Below are 22,959 nucleotides of genomic sequence, written 5' to 3'. Positions count from 1 at the left end.
GACTTCTTATGCTGGAAGTCTTCAGTCACCAAGTGCTGATAATTAATAAAAATGTAAGCAATGGTGGGTTTCGAACCCAGGACCAAGGACGTTTTGATTACTAATCAAAGATGCTACCTCTAGACCATGGGTTACATCTTAAAGGCAAAGAAACCTGCAATGAAATGGACTTGGTTTTATTTCTTAATATGCTTAAATTGTGTTGTTTCATTATTTACTGTAGTTCATATAGTAAGTTATCTTCATTACCCGCAACTATAGTTAGAGTCAGGAACAATGACAGTCGAGTGTACGCTTGTTCTGATCAATGAGCTTTCAGTAATGTTTTGAGCTCTCCACTGTGAACATCATAGTCAATCCACCATTATAAATGTAATCACGGTTATTTAATGAATTTCTATTCCATTTTTTGTCATCACCGATTGTCGGGGTAAGCGAAATTATACATAATAAGCCAAAGACATTATTTGCAGGATTTATGCTTTATTTAATCGCACAGCACGTATGTGTGCATACCCCAACTGTCACTTGGAACCAGCAACACTGCAATCACTGTCTGCGCCTCGACCTGCGTGTCACACTATCTTTTATGAACCATATGACAGAATCTGGTAGTGGGCAAACATAAAAGTTTTGATCAAATTTATTTCCTTGAAGAGACCTCTATTTTAGATTTCATAATACATTCTTTCCATTCCCTCACCTAAATATGAATTTAAAGAAAATCAGTGCAATATCAAAACCTTGTCTAATCCTTTTATTAATATTTCCAGATTCTAACTTTACAGTTATCTGCATTTATATATACTTTGGACAACTTCAATCAAGGTGCAGTGGTATTCCACTTTTTTTCTGTAATATCCCATAGTTTTTTTTGAGCACAATATCAAAAGATTTACTATAGTCCATTAAGTTTTTAAATTTTATTCCTTCTTTTTTGGGGGGATTTAGTATGTCAATAAGTAGAAACAGAACCCTTATATGACTACTTTGCTGTCCATCTGTGAAAACCATTGACCATTTGTTGTCCGTCTGTTGAGACACTTTCTCTCAAGAACAGGTAGAGATATCATTTTGAAATTTTTGTCACATACTAAGTTCTATGGTCTCTTGATGATGTGAAAAATTTCAGCTTCTAAGCCAGTGCAATGTAAATATACAGGTATTTATACCACCATTTTAAAATTTGCTAACTCACTCATCAAAAACTACAGGATATTTTCCATTTATCTGAAATCATAAAATTTGGCAACAATCAAGATTTAACAGTACAAGTAAAGGATGAAAAAATCCAGTAATTGTTAACTTGTAATTACATCACATAACTCTTTTTTAAAACCCCCTTTTCTCAGGAATGAGTACAGGTATCAATTTATGTCAAAAACCAAGGTCTATGGTCCCCTGGGTACACATAATTTAAGCCTCTAAGTCAATGCAATCAAAAGATACAGCCATACACATTACATGTTTTGGTACTCAAAAACTTACTCATCAAAACTTATAAATGAATTATTAATCTACATGTTTAGCCTGGTGATCTAGCTGTAAAGTGTGCACCTGGAATCAAGGAGTCACAAGATCAAATCTCCAGACCACAGGTTTTTCGGGCTTCTTTTTAACCTAGCTTTCACTTCCGGAAACAGCAGTTGCATGGATTCCACATTAAACTGTAGGTCCTCTTTCGCTGATTCGACAATTGGGGTAGGTTAGATACACCCAAGTTGTTAAGGTGGCATCTGATAAAGACTTTCTCCAGGCCCCTGTTTCCTTCGCTGCTAGCGTTTTATAAACTTAAACTTTGCTGTTTATGGTTTCCAGGGCAATTTAGTTTTGACAGCTTTGTAATATCTCCTGAAGTTTCTTAAATTCCATTTTACAGATTTCTGAAAGACATCTTTCCATTTCTTCTGCTTCCTTGTTCTCCTATTGCTCTTATTCAGGCCACAAATTTTTTTTACAGGAATTCATCCAGTATTCTCTATGTAGAGGGTGTAAACTTGTCACATCCCGTTCTTCTTGGTTTTTTTCTTTATGTGCAGCTCTTATTAATTTCTTTGTTTCTTTCTACATGTTTCATAATCTTCCACTATCTGAGGAATTTTTCTCATGAACCATTGTAATTATAGCTCCTTCTTCCATCGACTGTTTTTTAATTCTTTATTCCAAATAGTAAGTCCCTTTTTGCTTGTATTTGTCTGTTTCCCACTGGGTTTGCTAAGCTACCTTTCCAATCATCTGAGTTCGATTCTACCATTCTAATTCTATGTTTGTACTGAGATTCCTTTCCTGCATATAATCTTATATATGACTGATGCCAGAATCTCCTAATAAGTCAGTTTTCCATATTATTTCATTTGAAGCTTTCTTTTTGTGTGCTGTTCTTGCCTATGTAGTCTTATACATAACTCTCTCTCTTACTTGGGAATGGTATGAGTTCATACCTGTTCCTCTCACCACTCTTGCATCATGGAATAATTTTCTTTTGCTAATGAATAGTTACTGATCTACATCTGAGGGATGCCCTGGTAAATATGTAATATCTCTATTTTAAATTAGATATTTTCAATTCACAATGAATTAAAGTTCACAAATTCTCATAACATTTTTCCCCCCATTCTGATTAATTGCTGTTTCTCTATGTATTCCAATAAGGTCAAATGGACTTTCATCCTGTTCTAGCATTCCTCTCTCTTCCTATGGCAATATAGTAACTCTTATTCATGGAATCTATGACTTTTGCTGGCTCTTGTAAAATTCATGAGGTTCACTACTTGTTCTCCTTCGGGAGCATACACTGATAATCATCATACATCCTGCAGCTATATTAAACAATGCTTGTTACAATTCTTTCGCTTACCTAATTGTAAGCTGTTGTTCTGCTCCTCCATGTCTCACTTAGCAAAATAGTTGCTCCTGCTCTATTTTAAATAGGTACACCACTATAAATTTATGTATAATTTTCCCCTTGTTCCTGTCTGCTGCTTCTAAGCCTCCAACAACATAATGAACTTCAGTCTTCATATCAGCACATCTGATCTGCTTATCAGAGCCATCAAGATCACATAAAACTCCACAATGGAGATGCCGAATTCTAGCGATAGACGAACTCTTAGTATGTTATGTGGGAAAACTATTAAGCAGCCAACTACATAACCTTGAGGTAACCATAAAACCACAATGTCATAAGAAAGCTCATCTAAAACACAAAAGAATGTATGCTGACAGAAAAAAAACACTGATGAATTCAATTTACTGTACATAACCAAGTTAAAATTTATGCTGGGTCTCTCAATCAGCTAAGGTGTTTCCTTGCTCTAACACAGGGATAACCTTCATATCTCTACAACATGCCAAATTTACAGCACATTACCGAGTGTTATCACCTCAACTTTTTACCATAGTTGACTTTTTTCCTAAGAAATGGGAGTTTGTAAAGTTTTCTTAAGTGTGTATATTAAAATGTACATGCAAAGCAGATCCTAGTCAAGTTATTGAGTTTACTGCACTCGGCCAATTGCAGAGCGCGGCATGTGGCAAAGATTACACTACGGAGTACTGGCCTCTAGAACATCACACCAGTGGCCGCTAAGAAGAAACACCTATTGTTGAAGAGAGAATTAACGTGACATTTGTTCGCTGTAAATGGTTCTTGGCTTGTCCCTTAAAGGATTTTAGTTGGTCTTATGAGCAAGTTGCAATGATAGGATCGCAATAAGTTAGGCAACTACAGGGCTTAGACTTGGGAGAGACCAAAGCAACTCTAAATCATTTAAGTAGATACCCTGAAAACAATATGTGCTTGTGGGAGAAATAAATTGTCTCTAATAAGTGTAGAATTTAAGCTCACCGTGTGGAGGGATAAGCAGAAGATAAATTCGTGATGGAATAGAATTTTTTGGATAGTACCAGTTGAGGCTACGATTAACGGAAGTCTGAGATTGGTTTCTCCTGTCTGTTAATTTTGTGTGGACACAGTGGTTGAACGTTGGGTTTCTTGATAGTCAAGCATTTGCAGGTGCACTGTGTTTCATTTAGTTGTAGATTTTCCATTGGGTTGTGGAATAGGAGATACATTATCACTTGAAGTTGTAATTTGATTTTGTGAAGTCAATTATAGTACACACTACGGGCACAGTGGCAATGCATTGGTGTATTTTGGTTGTGGAATAGAAAGCAAGCACTTAGGAACAGTGCCTTTTGCGATTTTGTGTTAGGGTATATTTTATCGCTTCAGCACCAGCATTGTTTATTGCAATAAACATTGGAAATTCTGTAGAGATACGCTGAAAGTGTAATTTTTGTTGTGAAAACAGATGCCCTACATTGTTAATGTAATATTGAGAACCAATAGGAAGTAATCAGATATCTGCACATACGATCTTTATTTAGCATCTTTTCCCACGGTCTCTAAACAACAAAACAAGAACCGTTTTATTGAGTGCATGCTAAGTATTTAAATATTAGTGGGTTCGCAGTAAGTCAACATCTGAAGTAGTAAGATTTGTGTCCTATTTAAAGTTCACACAATTTAAAAGTGACTGTGACACTCAGTTTTGATATTTTTATTATTATGTTTCCACTCAGGGCTGTTTTGTGTAGTTACCCAGCATTCGTAACAAAAATTGCTGACTTATACCTGTACACGAAATACTAACAGGCAATAAAGACATGGATTTTCTGCTTTAAACTATAAAAACAAATCCTGAGTATCATTTATCCCTGAATTATTACCGGAAAGATATAGGAAAATAAAGCTCAATATTAACGCAGACTATTAATTTGCACATATAGTTAAGCATTAACAGGGTGTATACGGGGACAAGGAAAAAAAAAATTCCCCAGATTTCTCCCGGATATCACGTTTAAAAAAATATGCTTTTTCCTGGGCAAAAATACAATTTTTCTGTGCTAAGTGACAGTAGGTTTACTGTAGATTTTCCCTTGGAACTGTAAAACTTATCAATCCTTTGAATGGTTAACGTTTTATACAATCGCGCAGAACTTCCCGGAAAGAAAGAAAAGACGGGGCAGAGAAGTTTTGGAGAGACTTTTAATTAAAAAAAACTTTGATTTGCAGCAACATATATAAGCTGCATATTTTCGTATTACGAAAGTATAAATTCGAATTGCACCAAACACAGCGCGTTAATTTCCGGAGCGTTGAAACCGAGGTTGCGATGTTCTTTTGTAAGCGAGTCATATCTCAAGGACACATAGTCAGCCAATAGCAAATTCACTGGTTACATAGCGCGAACACGCAAGAGGAAAAGTTAACGGTTTACATTAATGTACACAGTACCGTATATCTACAAGAAAAGCTAAGCTTTCACATATAATTTGGGTCTCTAAGGTTAACACGCTACAACAGAAGCTAAGCTTTCACATGTAATATTATTTTTTTTTTTTTTTTTTGGGCCTGTGTTATACTTTTAAGATACATCACACAAATGTGCCAGTAAATTTAAAATTCTGACATAAATGTCTCGGCTCAAAATTCTTGTAAGTGGCTGGTCCTCAAACTGTTTAGTTTCGAACGCTCTGTGATTTAGATATCCACCCCACTTTCTCACACGTAACCTAATTCATCTTGCGTAAAAAGAAATTTACTTTCAAAGTAACGCTTTTCTAACCACTGTTCGCAATACTATCCGGAGACTGTTAGAAATAGATTCGATTTACCAGTTGCCAGAGAGCGCCAGAAAATAGGCATTATTGTGCGTGTGCAACTGTAGTGGTGTAGGAAGCCTGTGTGTGTGTGTGTGTGTGTGTGTGTGTGTGTGTGTGTGTGTGTGTGTGTGTGTGTGTGCGCGTGTGTGTATGAAGCACTAACAAAGGTTACACTAAACCATAAAAGAAACAGGGCATCAGAGGATACTCCAAAGAGCATCGGAATTTCGTAAACCATACTAAAATGCATAAATGGGCTTGAAGTGCAAATTGGCTTTTTCCAGATTCACAATGAAGTAGGTCCCATCTGATATTAAGCCTTTCAGTGTGGTTTTTGGGATGTAAATTTTCTTGGAGTACCAGTTCTCTGGTATCTCATGTTTTGTTCTTTATCATGGCATAATGCCATATATGGCAGAAAATGATAATGTGGACTTGAAATTCAGCGAACAGTTGGAACTAGGCAATACAGTAGAAGGAAACACTTGTTTCAAATAAAATGATTGCCTCAGCGGAAAGATTAATAAAGCCAAATTTCTTCAGAAAGGGGGGGGGGGGGGGGGGGGGGAGCTTCACTGTTCTGCAAGGCGATTAATGCTTGACTGCTACTAACTTGGAAATAAAATAAAATCAGAAAACTGAAATTAATAATATATTTTTGCCCTCCGTAATTATGTGAATGTATTTTAATTAACTTGATAGCTCCCGGCCACAGAAATCCGTTTTGTTTTCATTTGACGTCAGAGCTGTACACAAAGAGAAGCAGCGAAATCACTTAACGTAAACACGGGTCATGTGGAGGTTAACCCCCCCCCCCCCCCACCAGACAACTCTCTGCAAGTGTGAATCTGGCAGCTAGGGTGCGGGAGAAAATTTTTCCTCGTTTGCATCTGGCTGCTTGCTGCTACTACCGATACAGCTAACAGCCAAACTTCAAGTAGCGGGAGAAAGTCTTGCTTATATGCGAGTCAAATGCGGATACATAACAGACCGCTGGCAATTGGTCAAAGGAACCTAACGTGAACAGTTGTGACGTCATGCTCATAGCGAGCAGTTTATTGTTACGAAGCATTACAGTCTGTGCCCTACGGCCTTTGACATATTTTTGCTATTTGCAGACGCTTGTGAGTGCACAGTGTTTTGTTGTTATAAATTGCACATTTCCTTTGCCACCAAAGTTTTATTTTTTCCCCTTTCGTTTATATTTTATTGCTGCAGTATCATTCTCCAGTAGCAGAATACAATAACATTCTTTGCTAGAGAATCAATTCTGCAGTCAAAATTACAAAAATTTAACTGAAAGCTAAAACAACGAAAAATTCCCGGAATTCCGAAAAATTCCTGGGTTTTCCCGGTTTTCTCCCGGATGAAAAAATTCCCGGGTTTTTCCCAGATTTCCCGGGTCGTATACACCCTGATTAAAGAGAAATCACAGATATGTAAAGAAAAAGGTTGGCACTGTGGCAAAATGAAGTTCAGAGATCTTAATCCTCAAGAAACTGAAACAATAATTTAAATTTATTAATTTGCAATGAGAGGAAAGATAATGTGGTTTATGCAAGGGGAAAGATAGTTTACCCTTTTAACGTGTTATAAGTCGATTTAATCAATGATATTGCTGCAGCAAGACGTTACATGTAGACATTATTGTTGACTACCAACGACTCATATGTAAAGATTAAATTACATATTTGGAAGTTGAACATATAGTTTAGTTTACATAAAAGTCTTAATGACCATAATGATTGGATGAGTTTACCTGATACTTTGAAGCTTTGGTGGGAAAAGTATTTAAATGGAATGCAGGTAAGACAACCAATATTTATTAATGTTGCAGTGGAGGCATATTTTGGTTACACCGTTGCTCTGCAAAGAGTGTCATCATATTGTCAATTCATACACTGGAAGATTTTAGTTTTATGCTGCAAGTAATAAAGTGGAATATCTGATTGCTATCCATAATACACTCTTAGCTTTGGTGGTAGAAACTGACGGCTCATTACCTTCAACAGGGGCTAGGATTAGGGCTTGTTCTCTGTGTAGTCCCTGTTGCCTGTCTGATGATCACACAGTGTACCTCATATAACATCTTTTGGCATGGAGGGAGGAGGGGGGGAGTAGATTAGTGTTTAACGTCCCGTCGACAACGAGGTCATTATAGACGGATTGCAAGCTCGGGTGAGGGAAGGATGTGGAAGGAAATCGGCCGTGCCCTTTCAAAGGAACCACCCCGGCATTTTCCTGAAACGATTTAGGGAAATCACGGAAAACCTTAATCATGATGGCCGGAGATGGGATTGAACCTTTGTACTCCTGAATGCAAGTCCAGTACTGCGCCACCTCGCTCGGTTTTTGGCACGGATCTTGAGATTAGCCAAAAACAGTATGATCATAGTCTATAGTATCTGTGAATGTTTCATATAATTTTTACAGACTGGATCTGTCTGTAACCAGACCTTTCCACTAAGACACTTTGAAGTGCCTAAAACCTTTTGCTGATAAGGTCCCAAATTGTGGTAGTCATGCAAGACACTGAGCAAATGTGAGGCACATTAAAAAGCAGTTCTGGGTAATTAAAAATGTCACCTATGATTAAAATGATCACAGTGTGTTTATCTGCCAAAAAATTAAAATTTGTCTTTGTACTTAATCCTTAAGTGTCTGAAGCATCAATAGTATCAATCATCCTGCATGACAGAAGGATTTGCAATAAATCGTAAAATTGTCAACACAAATAAATCTTCACTTGACTCTTCACAGTGTGCTGTTTACATCAATGGTAAAGCGGATGGAAAAATGCTACCGTTGGGGCCATCATTCATCTGTATAAAATTGCCCGAGAGCATGACTCCTACAGGTTTCGGAATGACCACTCTGCATGAGAGATTTCGATTATATTGCAATCTTTCATGGAAACTCCAGTTATGTTGTGTTGTACCTCCAAGTTGTGTCGTTACCTTTTCAGTGACTACGAAGATCCCTACAAGGTGCTGCCTGTGTAAAAAAGCTTCCTGTAGTGTCAGGTTATGTAAGACAAAACGATTCTTCCTCAATCAAAACTAGAAGTGGCTATATACAGTAGAAAGACCAAGCAGGGTTTCTTCCATTTAACTACATATCTGTCTCAACAAGCTATACATAACAGCAAGGGATTCGCAAATGTAGCACCTAGTTTTGGCAAAATTCGCATATACTTCTTGTGAAATTTACAGCACACATTTCCTGCAAAATTCAAATATAACTGGAGGAGCACCCATTGCTTCTCAGAACACTGTCCATGTGTTGCATCTCGCATCTGAGGTGCTCTGGTTCACATTTTTGTCTTGCTTGCATTAGGAGGTTATTGATCATGCCTCTTTTCTGGTTCGGTTGGTGATTTGACAGTTTGTGCAGGTATCGGTGTGTGTCGGTTGTTGATACATGCTGTGTCCAAAGTTTTCACCATTCCTTGTGACCAGCACATCTAGAAATGGAGCTGTCTGTCCTTTACTACTCCATGGTAAATTTTACGTTAGCACAGAGGCTATTTAAGAGTCTTAGGAAGTCACCAAGAGTTATATCGAAATGTTTAGCATTTAACACACTCATAAGGTGTGGTATACAAGTTGTAATAGAGGCAGATAAACCCAGCTCTGATATACTCTTGAAGTATCAGGGAGTTAAATGTTAAAATAAATGCCACAGTTTTTTCAAGTGACTCATTTACTATATTAATGTTCTTGACCTTCAGGACACCAACATTTGACCATTCTTCTTCAAATTCTTTCTGAGTCAATTTCTGTTATCCCATGGCAATTAACTAGCCTATTGCTGAAATTGAAGGTATTATGCACCTGCACATTTTTTTTAATACACTAAAAGCTTTGACATTTGTTCAAAGTAGCACTTAAGTAATGCGACTTCCTTCAGAAATACAATAATTGCTTCTCAAGCTTCATGTATGTAGGAAAGTGAGATTTTTTTCGAAGTATCCCTCCTCTCTCTAAACTACTACAGGATGGTGACAAGCTTTCTTAACCATAATTCTTATGATGTGTTTTCTCTGGAGGGCTGTCCACCTAAGCTCTGTTTATTGGTTGGGTATTAGTACTCCAAGAGACACTTTGGAGATAAATATACACTGTGCCCTGTTTGCCTGGGTACACTTCATACACTGGGAAGCAACAATTGCCCTATAGGTTACCTACTGGTGACTGTTCTGGTTCAACACTGATCCATCCTGTCAGAAAATGTGTAGTAAGGAGTCAAAGTATACCATGTAGCATACAGTCTATTACATGTCAGTGAGACTCTCACATTCATTCTATGCAGTGTTATGTTCTAAATGTTTAGTGTTATAGTTTTCAGTGGTCGGTGTTCCTTAACTCTCTTAGCACTCATTATGAGCAACAGAAAGCAACCATTCCAAGTACGACACAAACAAGCAAGAGGTACAGGTATCAGTTCTTTCAAACATAACTGGAAGCCAGATCTAGGGCAGCAAAAGTGCCCTGGTGTTGCCAAAGGCCTGGAGAAAAACCACAGAAACATATGGTAGTGGGCTTGAAACAGTGCAGAGCATTTCTTGCAAATGCTACTGCATCGATTCAAGTCATGGGTTCACTTGTTTTCAAGCAATCAGGCAAGTGGAAAAAGAGAGAGAGAGAGAGAGAGAGAGAGAGAGAGAGAGAGAGAGAGATGAGCTAACATGGACACATCTGTGAAAATGTTTCATGACATACAGTATTCAGCATTTATGCTTAAGATAAATGATGAGAAAACTAATTATTTTCCACAATAACACAACAGCTTGGAGGTTTACGTTTTGATAACAGAGCACAAGGTCAAGTCAGCTAGTAGATCTTTAATTTATTACACTGATGAAAGTCCATGTTGGAATATGAACAGTTTTATGAAAAGGATACCATACTCACCGTAAAGGCGAAAATTGCAGACATGGACAAGAAGAAGACTGTTACACAGGGGCTTTTGGCCGAAGTCTTCTTCAGGAGAAAAAAAAAAAAAAAAAAAGAAATAAATAAAACCACCGAGAAACACCATACACACTCTCTCTCTCCCTCGAGCCACTTCTGACAAAATGCAACTTGATTTGCCCGAAGCTCATATGTAACAGTCTTTTCATTGTGCCTGTCTGCGACTAAGTGTCACCTTTACAGGAGAAGCATCCTATTTTTCATTATGTTGTTATTACACGGATGACAAAAAAATAATGCAAAAAGGAATGTTATAAAGTAACAAGAACATGGACTGAAAATTCCAATTGGTATAAATTACTGAATTACTGTGGTATGTCATGGACCAACAGAAACGGACATTATTCCAAACAGAAAACCTATTTTTCAGGCACAGACACTAGACTTTTGAAAATAAACATTCTTAATAGATGTACAGTGAGAGGTGTTTTTAAAAATAAATATTAGCATACCACCCTACGCAGATAATTACTGTCACTGTCAATCAGCGAAGCCTGAACTAATAATACTAAAAAAGCAATCATCACATATTACATCACAGAGTACAGGGGAACTGCTAGTTCTTGGCAATCCAAAGAAGCCTATGTACTGGGTACTAGGTTAGAGAAAATAAAATATTTGGGAAAAGAACAATGCATATGTTGAGATACTTACACAGAAAACAGTCAATAACACCACAATCAACTACATGGAGAGCATTTGTTAGAACTGTAGAAAAACTGCAGGCTGACTAGGAGACGGCACGACCATGGGGTCTGGGATTTGTCCGAAATTTTGTGTGGTGAAAGAGGACCCGTAACACCTCACGTGGTTAAAATATTAGGACACACTACTCGGAAAATCCCGAGAAAAATCGATGCAAAGTTTCTTAAGTGCCTTACGAGTATAAAATGTTAGTCCATTGCTGAGCCGCCGTCTGGCCGACGTGGTTAGCGGTCAGACCCTTACGTCAGAGGTCTTGGGTTCGATTCCTCCTCTGGCACTTTTCTTTTTTCTTCTGCTGCTTGCAAAATTGCAGCGCATAGTTACAGGAGAATCGTGAAATAAATTCCCGGGAAGACTGTATAAAAATTCATTCTATAATTCACCATCAGTTATAGTCAACAATATTCCGAGACATGATTCATCAATATGCCTGGTTTGCCTCAAAATTATCAGAAACTCAAAACATTTTCGTAAATGTTAATGGGGCATATTTTTGTACAAATTTATTCCGAACACCCTGTAATTATAAAAAATATCTGCTTTTATATGTTGCGCAAGATGTCGCAAAAATTATTGCTTTGTTTGTTTTTACGATAATACCACTGCGGTTCTTGTTTATAATTATTATATGTATAAAAACTGAATGTTTCCCAATATAATTTGTTATTCTGATTAAAAAGCCAATGATTCTCCTTATATACTTTACAATGAAAAATGGAAAACCCACCACCATGAATTGTATTGTTGGACAAAAAGAAAATTTTTATTCAATAATGTAACTAATTTGTTAAAGATAATGTAGGTTCGGGAAACTTTCTGAATAATTGGTGGAATAACAAAAGAAAGTGAAACAGAATTTTAAAAAAAAGTGCCACAGGAGGAATAGAACCCGAGACCTCTGGTGTAAGAGTCCCGAGCCCTGAACGCCTAGGCCAGAGGGTGGCTTGGCAATGGACTAACATTATGTACTCATAAGGCACCTAAGAAACTTAGGATCGATTTTTCCCAGGATTTTCCAAGTAGTGCGTCCTAATATTTTAACCACGTGTGTTAGGGGTCCTCTTTCACCATACAAAATTTCGGACAAATCCCTGACCCCCACGCTCGTGCCATCTCCTTGTGAGCATAATTGGAGAGATTCACAGGAACACATTTATACAACCTTTTATAATCAATCTTCACAAGTAAGATTGATTTGCATCAAATAGGAAAGACCATAGCACAGATTTCTTACAGTGAACTGCCGTCAGAATGTCTACAAGACTACTATGTCTTACTAACAGCCAAGGATTCATGTTTGGACTCGTAATAATACAGTTTTTTCAAGCACGCACACTTCAACTTCCAATGCTTAAAACATTCATCAGCACCCACTTTTGTGTTCAGGCTTTTATAATTTTCCTGCAATTTACACTTAATGAAACCACATGCATGGGGAAGGGGGGAGGGGAACCAACTTGGCTTTCACATATTATGATGCTGACATAGGATTGGCTTCAAGTTATGTTTACAAACACTACACCCTGTGCTCCCAATTTTATAGCGCTCTGCATCAGTGTTAGTCACTAGAAACCAGAACAATTCAAATCATTAGTGCTATTGTTGCCTACCACTTCCAACCTAACAGTATCTATTAAGGCTTCTCTGGTAGCATAATGCTTGTTTATCAAATTATCTATTCTACCCCTGTATTTGTCGAACAAACATGTAGAAATATCAACAAAGTTTGTCCATTTTAACATCATTTTTGAAGCAGTTGTCATGCTATGTGCACGTCATGAAGTATCTTGATACTAATGGGCACAGCTAGCAATGCAGACAAACCATTTTTTCCATTGACATTAGCACTGTGTATGAAGAAGAAGAAGAAGAAGAAGAAGAAGAAGAAGAAGAAGACGACGACGACGTTGGTCTGGGGTATAGTTGAAATTGAGATGTACATATACCCATTAAATCTAATAAAATAAATATTACACTCAAACCTGATGATAACATTAACTTAACTGTGAACTTTATTTATTTTGCACTGCCACTTGTATGTTGTGCACAGACTATTCACTTTCTTCTTAACATCTTCCTGCATAATATGAGCCTCAGAAAGATTCAATACCTCTACCATTTACGTAACTGCCAGTTCCCTATTATTTTTATCCATATACTCTTTTGATCGTAGTTTCCACAATTGTGGAAACGCTTATCTTTAATAAAAACCTTTGATCATTAAACATGCAAGGCTAACTTCATGCAAACAATGTGCAACAGCTTGTGAAATCAGTCGTCCATCAAAATTTCTCTCACACACATCAAACATGGTCTATATCTGACCAATATATAAAACAAAGCCACGAACTGCAAATAATTTGAGGAACTGTAATCAAGATGGCATAAGAAGATTCTTGACAGCTCCCTGTGTTGTTGCCACCTGTCAACTGCAAATCACCAATGGCTGCAGCCAAAACCATAGCTGTGACAAAACTGAGATGTTGCCGTAGGGACATTTACAAAACCACATTACGCAGGTGGCTGAGATAGACGCATAAAGTTGCTGTGCCTAGCCCACTGCAACTGTCAGTAATCAACTTATGACAACTCAAAGCAACCATAGATAAATTTGACTCTGTGATTGTTTACAGTGGACTTGAATCATTGACTCCAAGAAGACTCCGATTGGTGCCTCACAGTAGTAAACCCTTCAATAGAGGTGAAGACATATGACTTCTGACAAACATTCAATTGTTTCTGATGCTTCTTAAGGTCCACTTGTGTACCCTTGATGACTGCATGACACAAATCTTTACTCCTAGCCTGGGCCCGTTAACACCGGCATTTGACTGTTGACGAATGGAAACATGGTGCCTGATTGGATGTGTCTTGTTTCAAAATGTATCGAGCGGGCGGATGGACGGGTATGGAGACAACCTAATGAATCCATGGACCCTGCATGTCAGCAGGGGAATGTTCCAGCTGGTGGAGGCTTTGTAATGGTGTGGGCATGTGTAGTTGGAGTGATATCGGTCCTTTGTTATACCTAAATATGAATCTGATAGGTGTCACGGAAGTAAGCATCCTGCCGGACGACCTGCATCCATGCATGTCCATTGTGCATTCCAACCGACTTGGGCAATTCCAGCAGGACAATGTGACACCCCACATGTCCAGAATTGCTACAGAGTGGCGCCAGGAATACTCTTCTGAGTTTAAACACTTCCACTGGCCACCAAACTCCCCAGACACAAACATAATTGAACGTATCTGGAATGCCTTGCAATGTGCTGTTCAAAAGAGCTCTCAAACCCCTCATAATCCTATGGATTTGTGGACAGCCCTGCAGGATTCACAGTGTCAGTTCCCTCCAGCACTATTTCAGACATTAGTTGAGTCCACGCCATGTCATGTTGTGGCGCTTCTGCAAGCTCGCAGGAGCCCTACATTATATTAGACAGGTGTACCAGTTTCTTTGGCTCTTCAATGTAGTTTCATTTACGTTAAAGATAAACAATCAACTGTGCCATCTGCTAAGTAAGGTTATCTGGGTTGACTGACTCAAGAAAGCATTCAATATCAATCGATCTATTCAATTTCAATTAATTTGTGTAGCATAGTTCGTAGCTCTTATGCTTACGAACAACATGTTATTTCGTTAGCTGTTTATCAAATATAACAACAGACTTCTCTGTCACAGTTTTAAGATTGAGAATATTATGGAGAGAGATCAGAAGACTCTTTTAATGGAAGAAAAGATTCGAGAAGGTTGAGGTTCATCACTAAACGTGTTGCACTAGCACAGATTTTAGCAATACTTGTAGCAACACTGAATACTATTGTTGAAAACAAATACTTAATTTTGAAAGTGAAAATAAAAGTGTGCCAAATGGAAAAAATTGCAAGTTTTTGAAAACATGCAGAGCTCGAAGAAATTCCGAAGAACTGGATGTCATGTGCCTTGTCTTAAATGTGGCCAATATACTTACAATCAAGGATTTCTCCACATCTAATGGGTAGAGCAACAGATATAAAAAGCGGTATAATATGGTCTACAAAGTTGTTCGTGGGGAAGCAAGTAGTCAATGTATTAACTGTTGGTTACTGGCAGAACAGTAAATTAAAAGAATATAAACAGACCGAAATAAACCTTCAACATCAATAAATGGGGCTCTTTTTCCAACATTTCTTTTGGGGGAAAAAAAACATGCTTCTTAAAGTAAAAAAGAAGTTAAAAATGACTAAAATTTTGGATGTTGTTGTTGCGGTCTTCAGCCCAGAGACTGGTTTGATGGAGCTCTCCATGATACTCTATCTTGTGCAAGCTGCTTCATCTCCAAGTACCTACAGCAACCTACATCCTTCTGAATTTGCTTAGTGTATTCATCTCTTGGTCTTCCTCTACAATTTTTATCCTCCATGTTGCCCCCCAATAGCAACAAAAATGTCTGCTTGTGTGTGTGTGTGTGTGTGTGTGTGTGTGTGTGTGTGTGTGTGTGTGTCCTTTTTTGTCCTTTTTCCCCCATAAGGTAAGTCTTTCTGCTCCCGGGATTGGAATGACTCCTTAGCCTCTCCCTTAAAACCCACATCCTTTCGTCTTTCCCTCTCCTTCCCTCTTTTCTGATGAAGCAACCGTTGGTTGCGAAAGCTTGAATTTTGTGTGTATGTTTGTGTGTGTTTGTGTGTCTATCGACCTGCCAGCGCTTTTGTTGGTTAAGTCACATCATCTTTGTTTTTAGATATATTTTTCCCACGTGGAATGTTTCCCTCTATTATATTTACATAAAAATGATCACATATATTAAGAGCCTTGATGTAACACAGTTTAAACTTGCCAGGAATGTCTGAACCAACATACACATTCCAAAGCAAAATGAAGTTCCACTATGAAAGCGTAAGGCATGTTCACTTTACCTATGCCAACAACTGATTCTCGTAGTTCCTGTAGCCCAGCCAAGAAGTAGATGCCGTGATAATTTTTGTGACAAGCTAAAATTATCCGACAGAATTAAAACTGTAGCACTGTGTTTCACAGGCAGTGCACACATCACAAACAACACACAATCTGCTCTCCTAAAATACATGACACATACTTCTAAGAGCCTATAGTGTAATACCACTGACTAGTGATCAATTTTGACCATAACTGAAAAAAATTAAGTTCACAAATTTGCCGTGTAGTACAACACTAAACTTGGATCAACTGAATGGGGTTCATTATTGATCCTAATTAGCATGAGAAATGCTTGTTAATACTAACAAATTATTATCAGCATGATTATTGTACCTGACTAGATATGTAATAAACATTGTAGATGTATAGTATTTATTATTGAAGATTTCATGTTGTAAAGAAGGGAGAAACTTAAGTGGAAGAAACTTCTCGAACGTCATGAACCAACTTCACCACAGACCAAAATACCTTCTAAATAATAAATGAAAGAAACAATACAATTATCAGCACTAAAAGTTCTTGAACCCAGTCTGCTGTCCACCACAGTGGCCCAGAATGCTAACAAAAAGCAAGTGATAGTCGAGTGGCACAGTTTCACAACACTGTGCCTTGCCTTTATAACCAATATCATAGAGAATACATCCTTGGTGTTTATGTTCTGTGGGAATCAGACCCTGGCCCAAGGCATATTTCTATGCCTAATGCATGATCTCCTAATATCTACAGAGAATACATTGTTCAACAGCTGATAATCCATGCCTGATTTGACTTCAAAAATAAATAGTTTCCCATGTGATGTCTCAACACATCAGACTTTAAGCCGTTTGCTGAGAATGTTGCAAAAATACATACGGTAGAATTTTGATATTATGTTCTTCAATTTTAAGTTTTTCGCAATTCTACAGCATGAATTCATAACCCCTGTGAAACAAGGGTGAATGCTAAAAACTCCGCAATTTTACGTTTCTTCCTAATGAGGTTTACCTCGATATTACCTTCTTATTCGACATCTCGCTTGACTTCATCCAGTTTTCTTCATATTGACCTTTGGTATGACTTTACGAATTATAAATTGCATAAAGGACAGACGGTTCACACGCAGGTGGTGGCAGAGTTATGGGCATATTTTAGGCCGTTGCAGAGAGGAGAGACATATGACCAGAAATGCTGACATAATCGGCAATCCGCACTGTCAACACAACTTGCAACGTTTAGCTTCACCATGCAATGATGTTACAACTATGGCAAAGTTGCGGCAGCAATAGAGAAACACAACAGTCGATGCGAAGTGTTCCGAACTGAGCCAATAAGTGGCGATAGGGCCCAGCCACCACCTTTTCTTATTCCATTTATAATGCAGTCTCGTCTTTTGGCATGTATTTCTGCTTTAATGTTTACAGCAACACAGAGTATCTAAGAACATGTTCAGTTAGGATCAAAGGAACATCAGTCATTTCCGGTTAATAAGCTCTTGTTGGCTGGTACTTGTTACATCACACAACAGCCAGCACAGCCATCACACCACACCATACCACACAACACTACACCAACACATGTAATAAATTTACAGACCTTAGCCTACGAAGAAATTCGAAATTCCTCAGTTATTGGATTATAAAGTATGAGAGGAATGGAAGCTATAAATCAAAGTCGGTGCGGGAATTTCATTCTCCTCCTACTGTGAACCTATTTATTCTTAACATCAACTGACATAACCAAATTGCAAACCCATAAACAAACAAATTTCAAAATTTTAAGTATATAACAGACCTATTAGGAAAAAAGGTGGGTCTTGCCATTAGTAATACTGTTGAGTACATGACGAAGGACTATCACTTTCAGTAATGACCAACTAGGTAACTGAGTCATTTTCCAACACACACCATTGTAACAAATTATACCTTAAAAAAAGACAGTTTTGAGGATTCTTTCATTTTATGTTCACCTCAAAAAACAGCAAAAATTTATAGCCTACATGGTGAAATTACACTAATGCAATGACTTTTAGCGCATAGTGATAAACAGCAAGCTTACTTCACGGCTTGTTCCAAAGTACTGTACAGCTAATGTTATCAGTGTATAGCAAATGGAGTGAGCACAGCTTCCACTTAGGTTTCATTTATGTAGACATATCTCATATGCCCTTCGTTACCACACATTAGCCTTCCTTACAGTAGTTCTGCTTGGAGCCTGTGGGCAGAATCTGGAATGTACTATGCCTCTATGGACTGCAGGGAATGTAGGCTACTCCATTCTCTGTGTGCACCACCACAATTAAAAGGACACATTCAGCGAATAGTTGTGCGAAGACTTGTTTGTCTTTGTCGCAGTCCTAAATGGTGCTTAATGTTTTTTGATGGCAGAAAGCTTGTTATAAACGTGAGAGATTGCAGGGACAGGGAAACACTGAAATCACAACATGCTCAACTTTATTTTATATAAGTAAATACACCATATTGGAAGGAAAACTTGGGTGTATATGCTTGCTTTTACGAAACCTTCTGTGCTTACACTTCAACAAAATTGCGCAAATTGGTAAAACGGCAGAATGCACCACTTTGACCACTCGGCACAATGAACAAGGAAATGCTTAAAGCGATACACTAGAGTTCACTGCTCTCACATCACTAGAGAGTGCTGCACTGCTATTGGGTACAGAAGGTGAACACACACCTCCACACATTAAGAATCATGCGTATTTCAATGTAATTCACAATTTTCAGTTTTATTCATCATGTTCATATATTTTTGCTTTTTTCTGGGTAGGCACAAAGGAAAGATCTCTCAGAAATGCATGTCTTGACATATAATTTATGGTTGTAGCATGTCGGAAAATGTTTCGGAAAATGTTTCCTACTACCCCGATACCTATTTCCATTTTTTGATGTATTTTTACTTGCTGCTACACATACATGTTTCTTTTTTAAAGAACTCATGAAATTCGTTAGCACAAATTATTGTATAAACACAGTATTGTATGTTTGATTTCCTTCACTTATACAGTGTTAATCATATTTGTCAATTACGCATGTTTTTGCTTGTATTTTCGATGTTTTAACATTTTCCTCAGTTTTGCGTTTTTAAGTCTAAACGGCAGAAAATATAAAAAAAAAGGAGTTCCACTGTATTCCTGATTGTTGGTCATGAATTGCAGTGTAGACAAAAGTTTCAATTTTCACCACTGTTATTCAATGCTAACAAAATTTTCGGCACAGAGAACTGAAAGGTGAAATAAGATCTGGCCTGGCTGTCACACCCAGCACACAATCGACGAACCAACAAACACAATTTAGCCAATAAGCTTGATTTTGCAAACTGACTTACATATTAGCACTACTTTTGTTCATCAATGTGTGTGCAGTTTCATAGTAGTTAGAGCAGATGTTCACTGGTTAAAAAGTCAATATGAATTATTCAAGCCTAACAGAGCATTTCTGTTAAGATATGTTTATTCAATACTGGTGCTGTTGAAATCAATATACTTAACTGTTTACTGCAAATAGTTCAAGTTTTCCTTTCTTACTCTGCTGCCAAGTATGTTTGAAATACCGAAAACACTGACATTAATTATAAATCATCTTCAACAATTCTTCTGGAAATAATCATCATCATTATTTACATCGCCAATAACCTCCTACAACTAACTTGACAGACTAAAAAAAAAATATATATATTTCTACATTCAGCAGTGATGATCTATTAAATTCTTTTTTCTTTAATCCTTTTCAACTCTTATTTGCATAAAACAAAATCTGATATTTCTCAGAATCATTAGGCTGTGAATCTATGACAACTTTTGAACTTAAACTGACCTGTAAAATTCTGCTACTTGAAGTTGATCCCAGCTCATGGTAAAATAATCTGATACTAACATTTATACAACACAGATTTTAGAGCTTTTTTGTGCTAATGTAGCTAGAGAAATGAGAATTTTATTTAACCATAGACCCAGAACATCCAAAAGTGCATAAGTACTTGAATTCCCCATATTTTCTTTTTGTGGGCTTGTAAGAAGTCATATATTAAGAGGTACTCACCAGCAAACAATTTATACTGTTTCTGCTTTGCATTGCCCTTCTTGTGTGAGGACATCAACTCTGAAAAAAAAGTAAGTAATAATTTACCAATTTTTCTTGAAATCTATGTGGAAGGACAGTTATGTGATGGGCAGAAAGGATACAGGTAAGGAAAACAGAAATAAAAATTTGTGGAGTATAAGGAAACATGAATCCCATCACTAACATCGACAGTCTTTACCTGGCAAGAAATTAGAAACAGAAAGATCCTGTTACCTCCTGTTACAGAAAAGAAGGAACATAATGTTACAAAATATCTTCGAACAGATTTATAATTAATATTTACAATATAATCTCATTAAACGGTAAAAACTTTGGGCAGTAGCATGCCACTCTCTCAGCAACTCATGATATGTATCAATTGGGGGCCAAATCTGGAGCATGTATCAATATGGGCTATCACAGCAAGGGCAACAGACTTGCAATATACTGTTGAAAGACAATGGCATCGAGACCTTGAAGATAAGGCACAGCCACTTGCATTAAAAGTAAGAAAAGTAGCTCAAGCAACAGTATCACAGATTGATAAACCAGAGTCTCAACAGGCAGCTGTCAAATTCCAACACAATGGTAGGTTCTATTCATTCTTATATGTGGCATAGCAATTTCACACAATGTTCAAATGCAACTGATGTCTGAGAAATACACTGCATGAGCTATTGTTACATATATGTGATAGATGGCTTTACTCCTCCAACTATCCCATTAAACTACACTGAAATGCTACTTATTCTCAACTAAAAACATGTCAACTGGCCATTTCTTGCATGCTGCCTTCATGGTGTTGCAGTTTTAATATCCATGACTTGAATTTATCACATATAATTTTAGTATGTCTGTGTGTGTGTGTGTGTGTGTGTGTGTGTGTGTGTGTGTGTGTCAGAAGACAGTGGGAGATGTCTCTTGCATTTTATCATGTTGCTTGGAATACAACCTGTGTCATGCAGTTCAGCCATTAATTGGAGTAATGCTAACATTACTAAGTGAATTCGACAATGAACTGGTTCACCACGAAAAGCTAAATATTTATATTTACAAAGCAATTACCGAGCAGGAAGCGACAATTCCAGATCTGGTATGTATGTAATTTAAACCTGTGTGTTCCATTTATATGACCAGGACACAAATACCTGAACAAATTTCAGAAACACATTGCACTTCATTACATTGCCTAAACAGCAACATGAATCATGCAGTTCAATCTCCCATAGATGTAATGCCCACATATTCAAAAGAATTCGCCAGCTGATTCCATATGGGGTCAGCATGAAAAGGTTAATCTTTAAAACTACAAAACATACACTATGTGATCAAAAGAATCCAGACACTCCTGTCAGGTACTACGTATCAGCGACCTCAGTAGTCATTAGACATTGTGAGAGAGCAGGATGGGGCACTCCGCAGAACTCATGAACATCGAACGCGGTCAGGTGATTGGGTGTCACTCGTATCATAGGTCTGTATGCAAGATTTCCACACTCCTAAACATCCCTAGGTCCGTTGCATCTAATGTGATAGTGAAGAGGAAACGTCAAGGGACACATGCAGCACAAAACCGTACACATCGACTTCGTCTGTTGACTGACAGACCACCGACAATTGAAGAGGGTCGTTGTGTGTAATAGGCAGACATATATCCAGACCATTACACTGGTATTCCGAACTGCATCAGGATCTACAGAGGTACTATGACAATCAGGCGGGAGGTGAGAAAACTTGGATTTCATGGTCAAACAGCTGCTCATAAGCCAGACATCACACCAGTAAATGCCAAACGATGCCTCGCTTGATGTAAGGAGCATAAACAGTGGGCGATTGAACAGTGGAAAAACTTTGTATGGAGTGACGAATAACAGTACACAATGTGGCGATCCGATGGCAGGGAATGGGTATGGTGAATGACCAGTGAACGTCATCTGCCGGCACATGAACTGCCAATAGTAAAATTCGGAGACGGTGATGTTATGGTGTGGTCATGTTTTTCATAGAGAGGGCTTGCAGCCCTTGTTTTGTTGGGCACTAGCATAGCACAGGCTTACATTGACGTTTTAAGCAACTTCTTGCTCCCCACAGTTGGAGAGCAATTCAGGGATGGAAATTGCATCTTTCAACACGACTGAGCACCTGTTCACAATGCACGGTCTACGGCGGAGTTGTTACACAACTCTAACTGCCCTGTAATGGACTGGCCTGCACAGAGTTCTGACCCGAATCCTACAGAACACCTTTGGGATATTTTGAAATGCCAACTTCGTGCCAGGCCTCACCGACTGACCTCAATATCTCTCCCCAGTGCAGCACTCAGTGAATAATGGGCTGCCATTCCCCAAGAAACCTTCCAGCACCTGACTGAACGTATGCCTGAGAGTGTTTCAGCTGTCACAAGGCTAAGAGTGGGCCAACACCATATTGAATTCCGGTATTACCGATGGAGGACGCCACAAACTTTTAAGTCATTTTCAGCCAGGTGTCTGGATACTTTTGATCACATAGTGTATGTTCATACAATGTGACATTCTATTATGCATAATTTTAACACTATGCTGTCCAGCGACACCACAGTGATGATGTGCGCGATATAGCGGTCAACAGCCGGTGACCC

At 38.0% G+C, this 22,959-nt stretch overlaps 1 protein-coding gene across 2 annotated transcripts in view; it reads right to left on the bottom strand.

The window, feature by feature from the left end:
* The window catches only part of LOC126354496 (ubiquitin carboxyl-terminal hydrolase 10-like), a 116,115-nt gene that overhangs the window by 8,305 nt on the left and 84,851 nt on the right, over positions 1-22,959 (bottom strand). For both annotated transcript variants that reach the window (XM_050004224.1, XM_050004225.1), the window contains one exon: positions 20,319-20,378. In XM_050004224.1, coding sequence (XP_049860181.1) covers positions 20,319-20,378 — 60 coding nt within the window. The remainder of the gene's footprint in view (positions 1-20,318; positions 20,379-22,959) is intronic.

The sequence above is a fragment of the Schistocerca gregaria genome, chromosome 3 (assembly GCF_023897955.1).
Source record: "Schistocerca gregaria isolate iqSchGreg1 chromosome 3, iqSchGreg1.2, whole genome shotgun sequence".
In the NCBI taxonomy this organism is placed as follows: Eukaryota; Metazoa; Arthropoda; class Insecta; order Orthoptera; family Acrididae; genus Schistocerca; species Schistocerca gregaria.
This window is presented reverse-complemented; position numbering and strand designations above follow the sequence as displayed.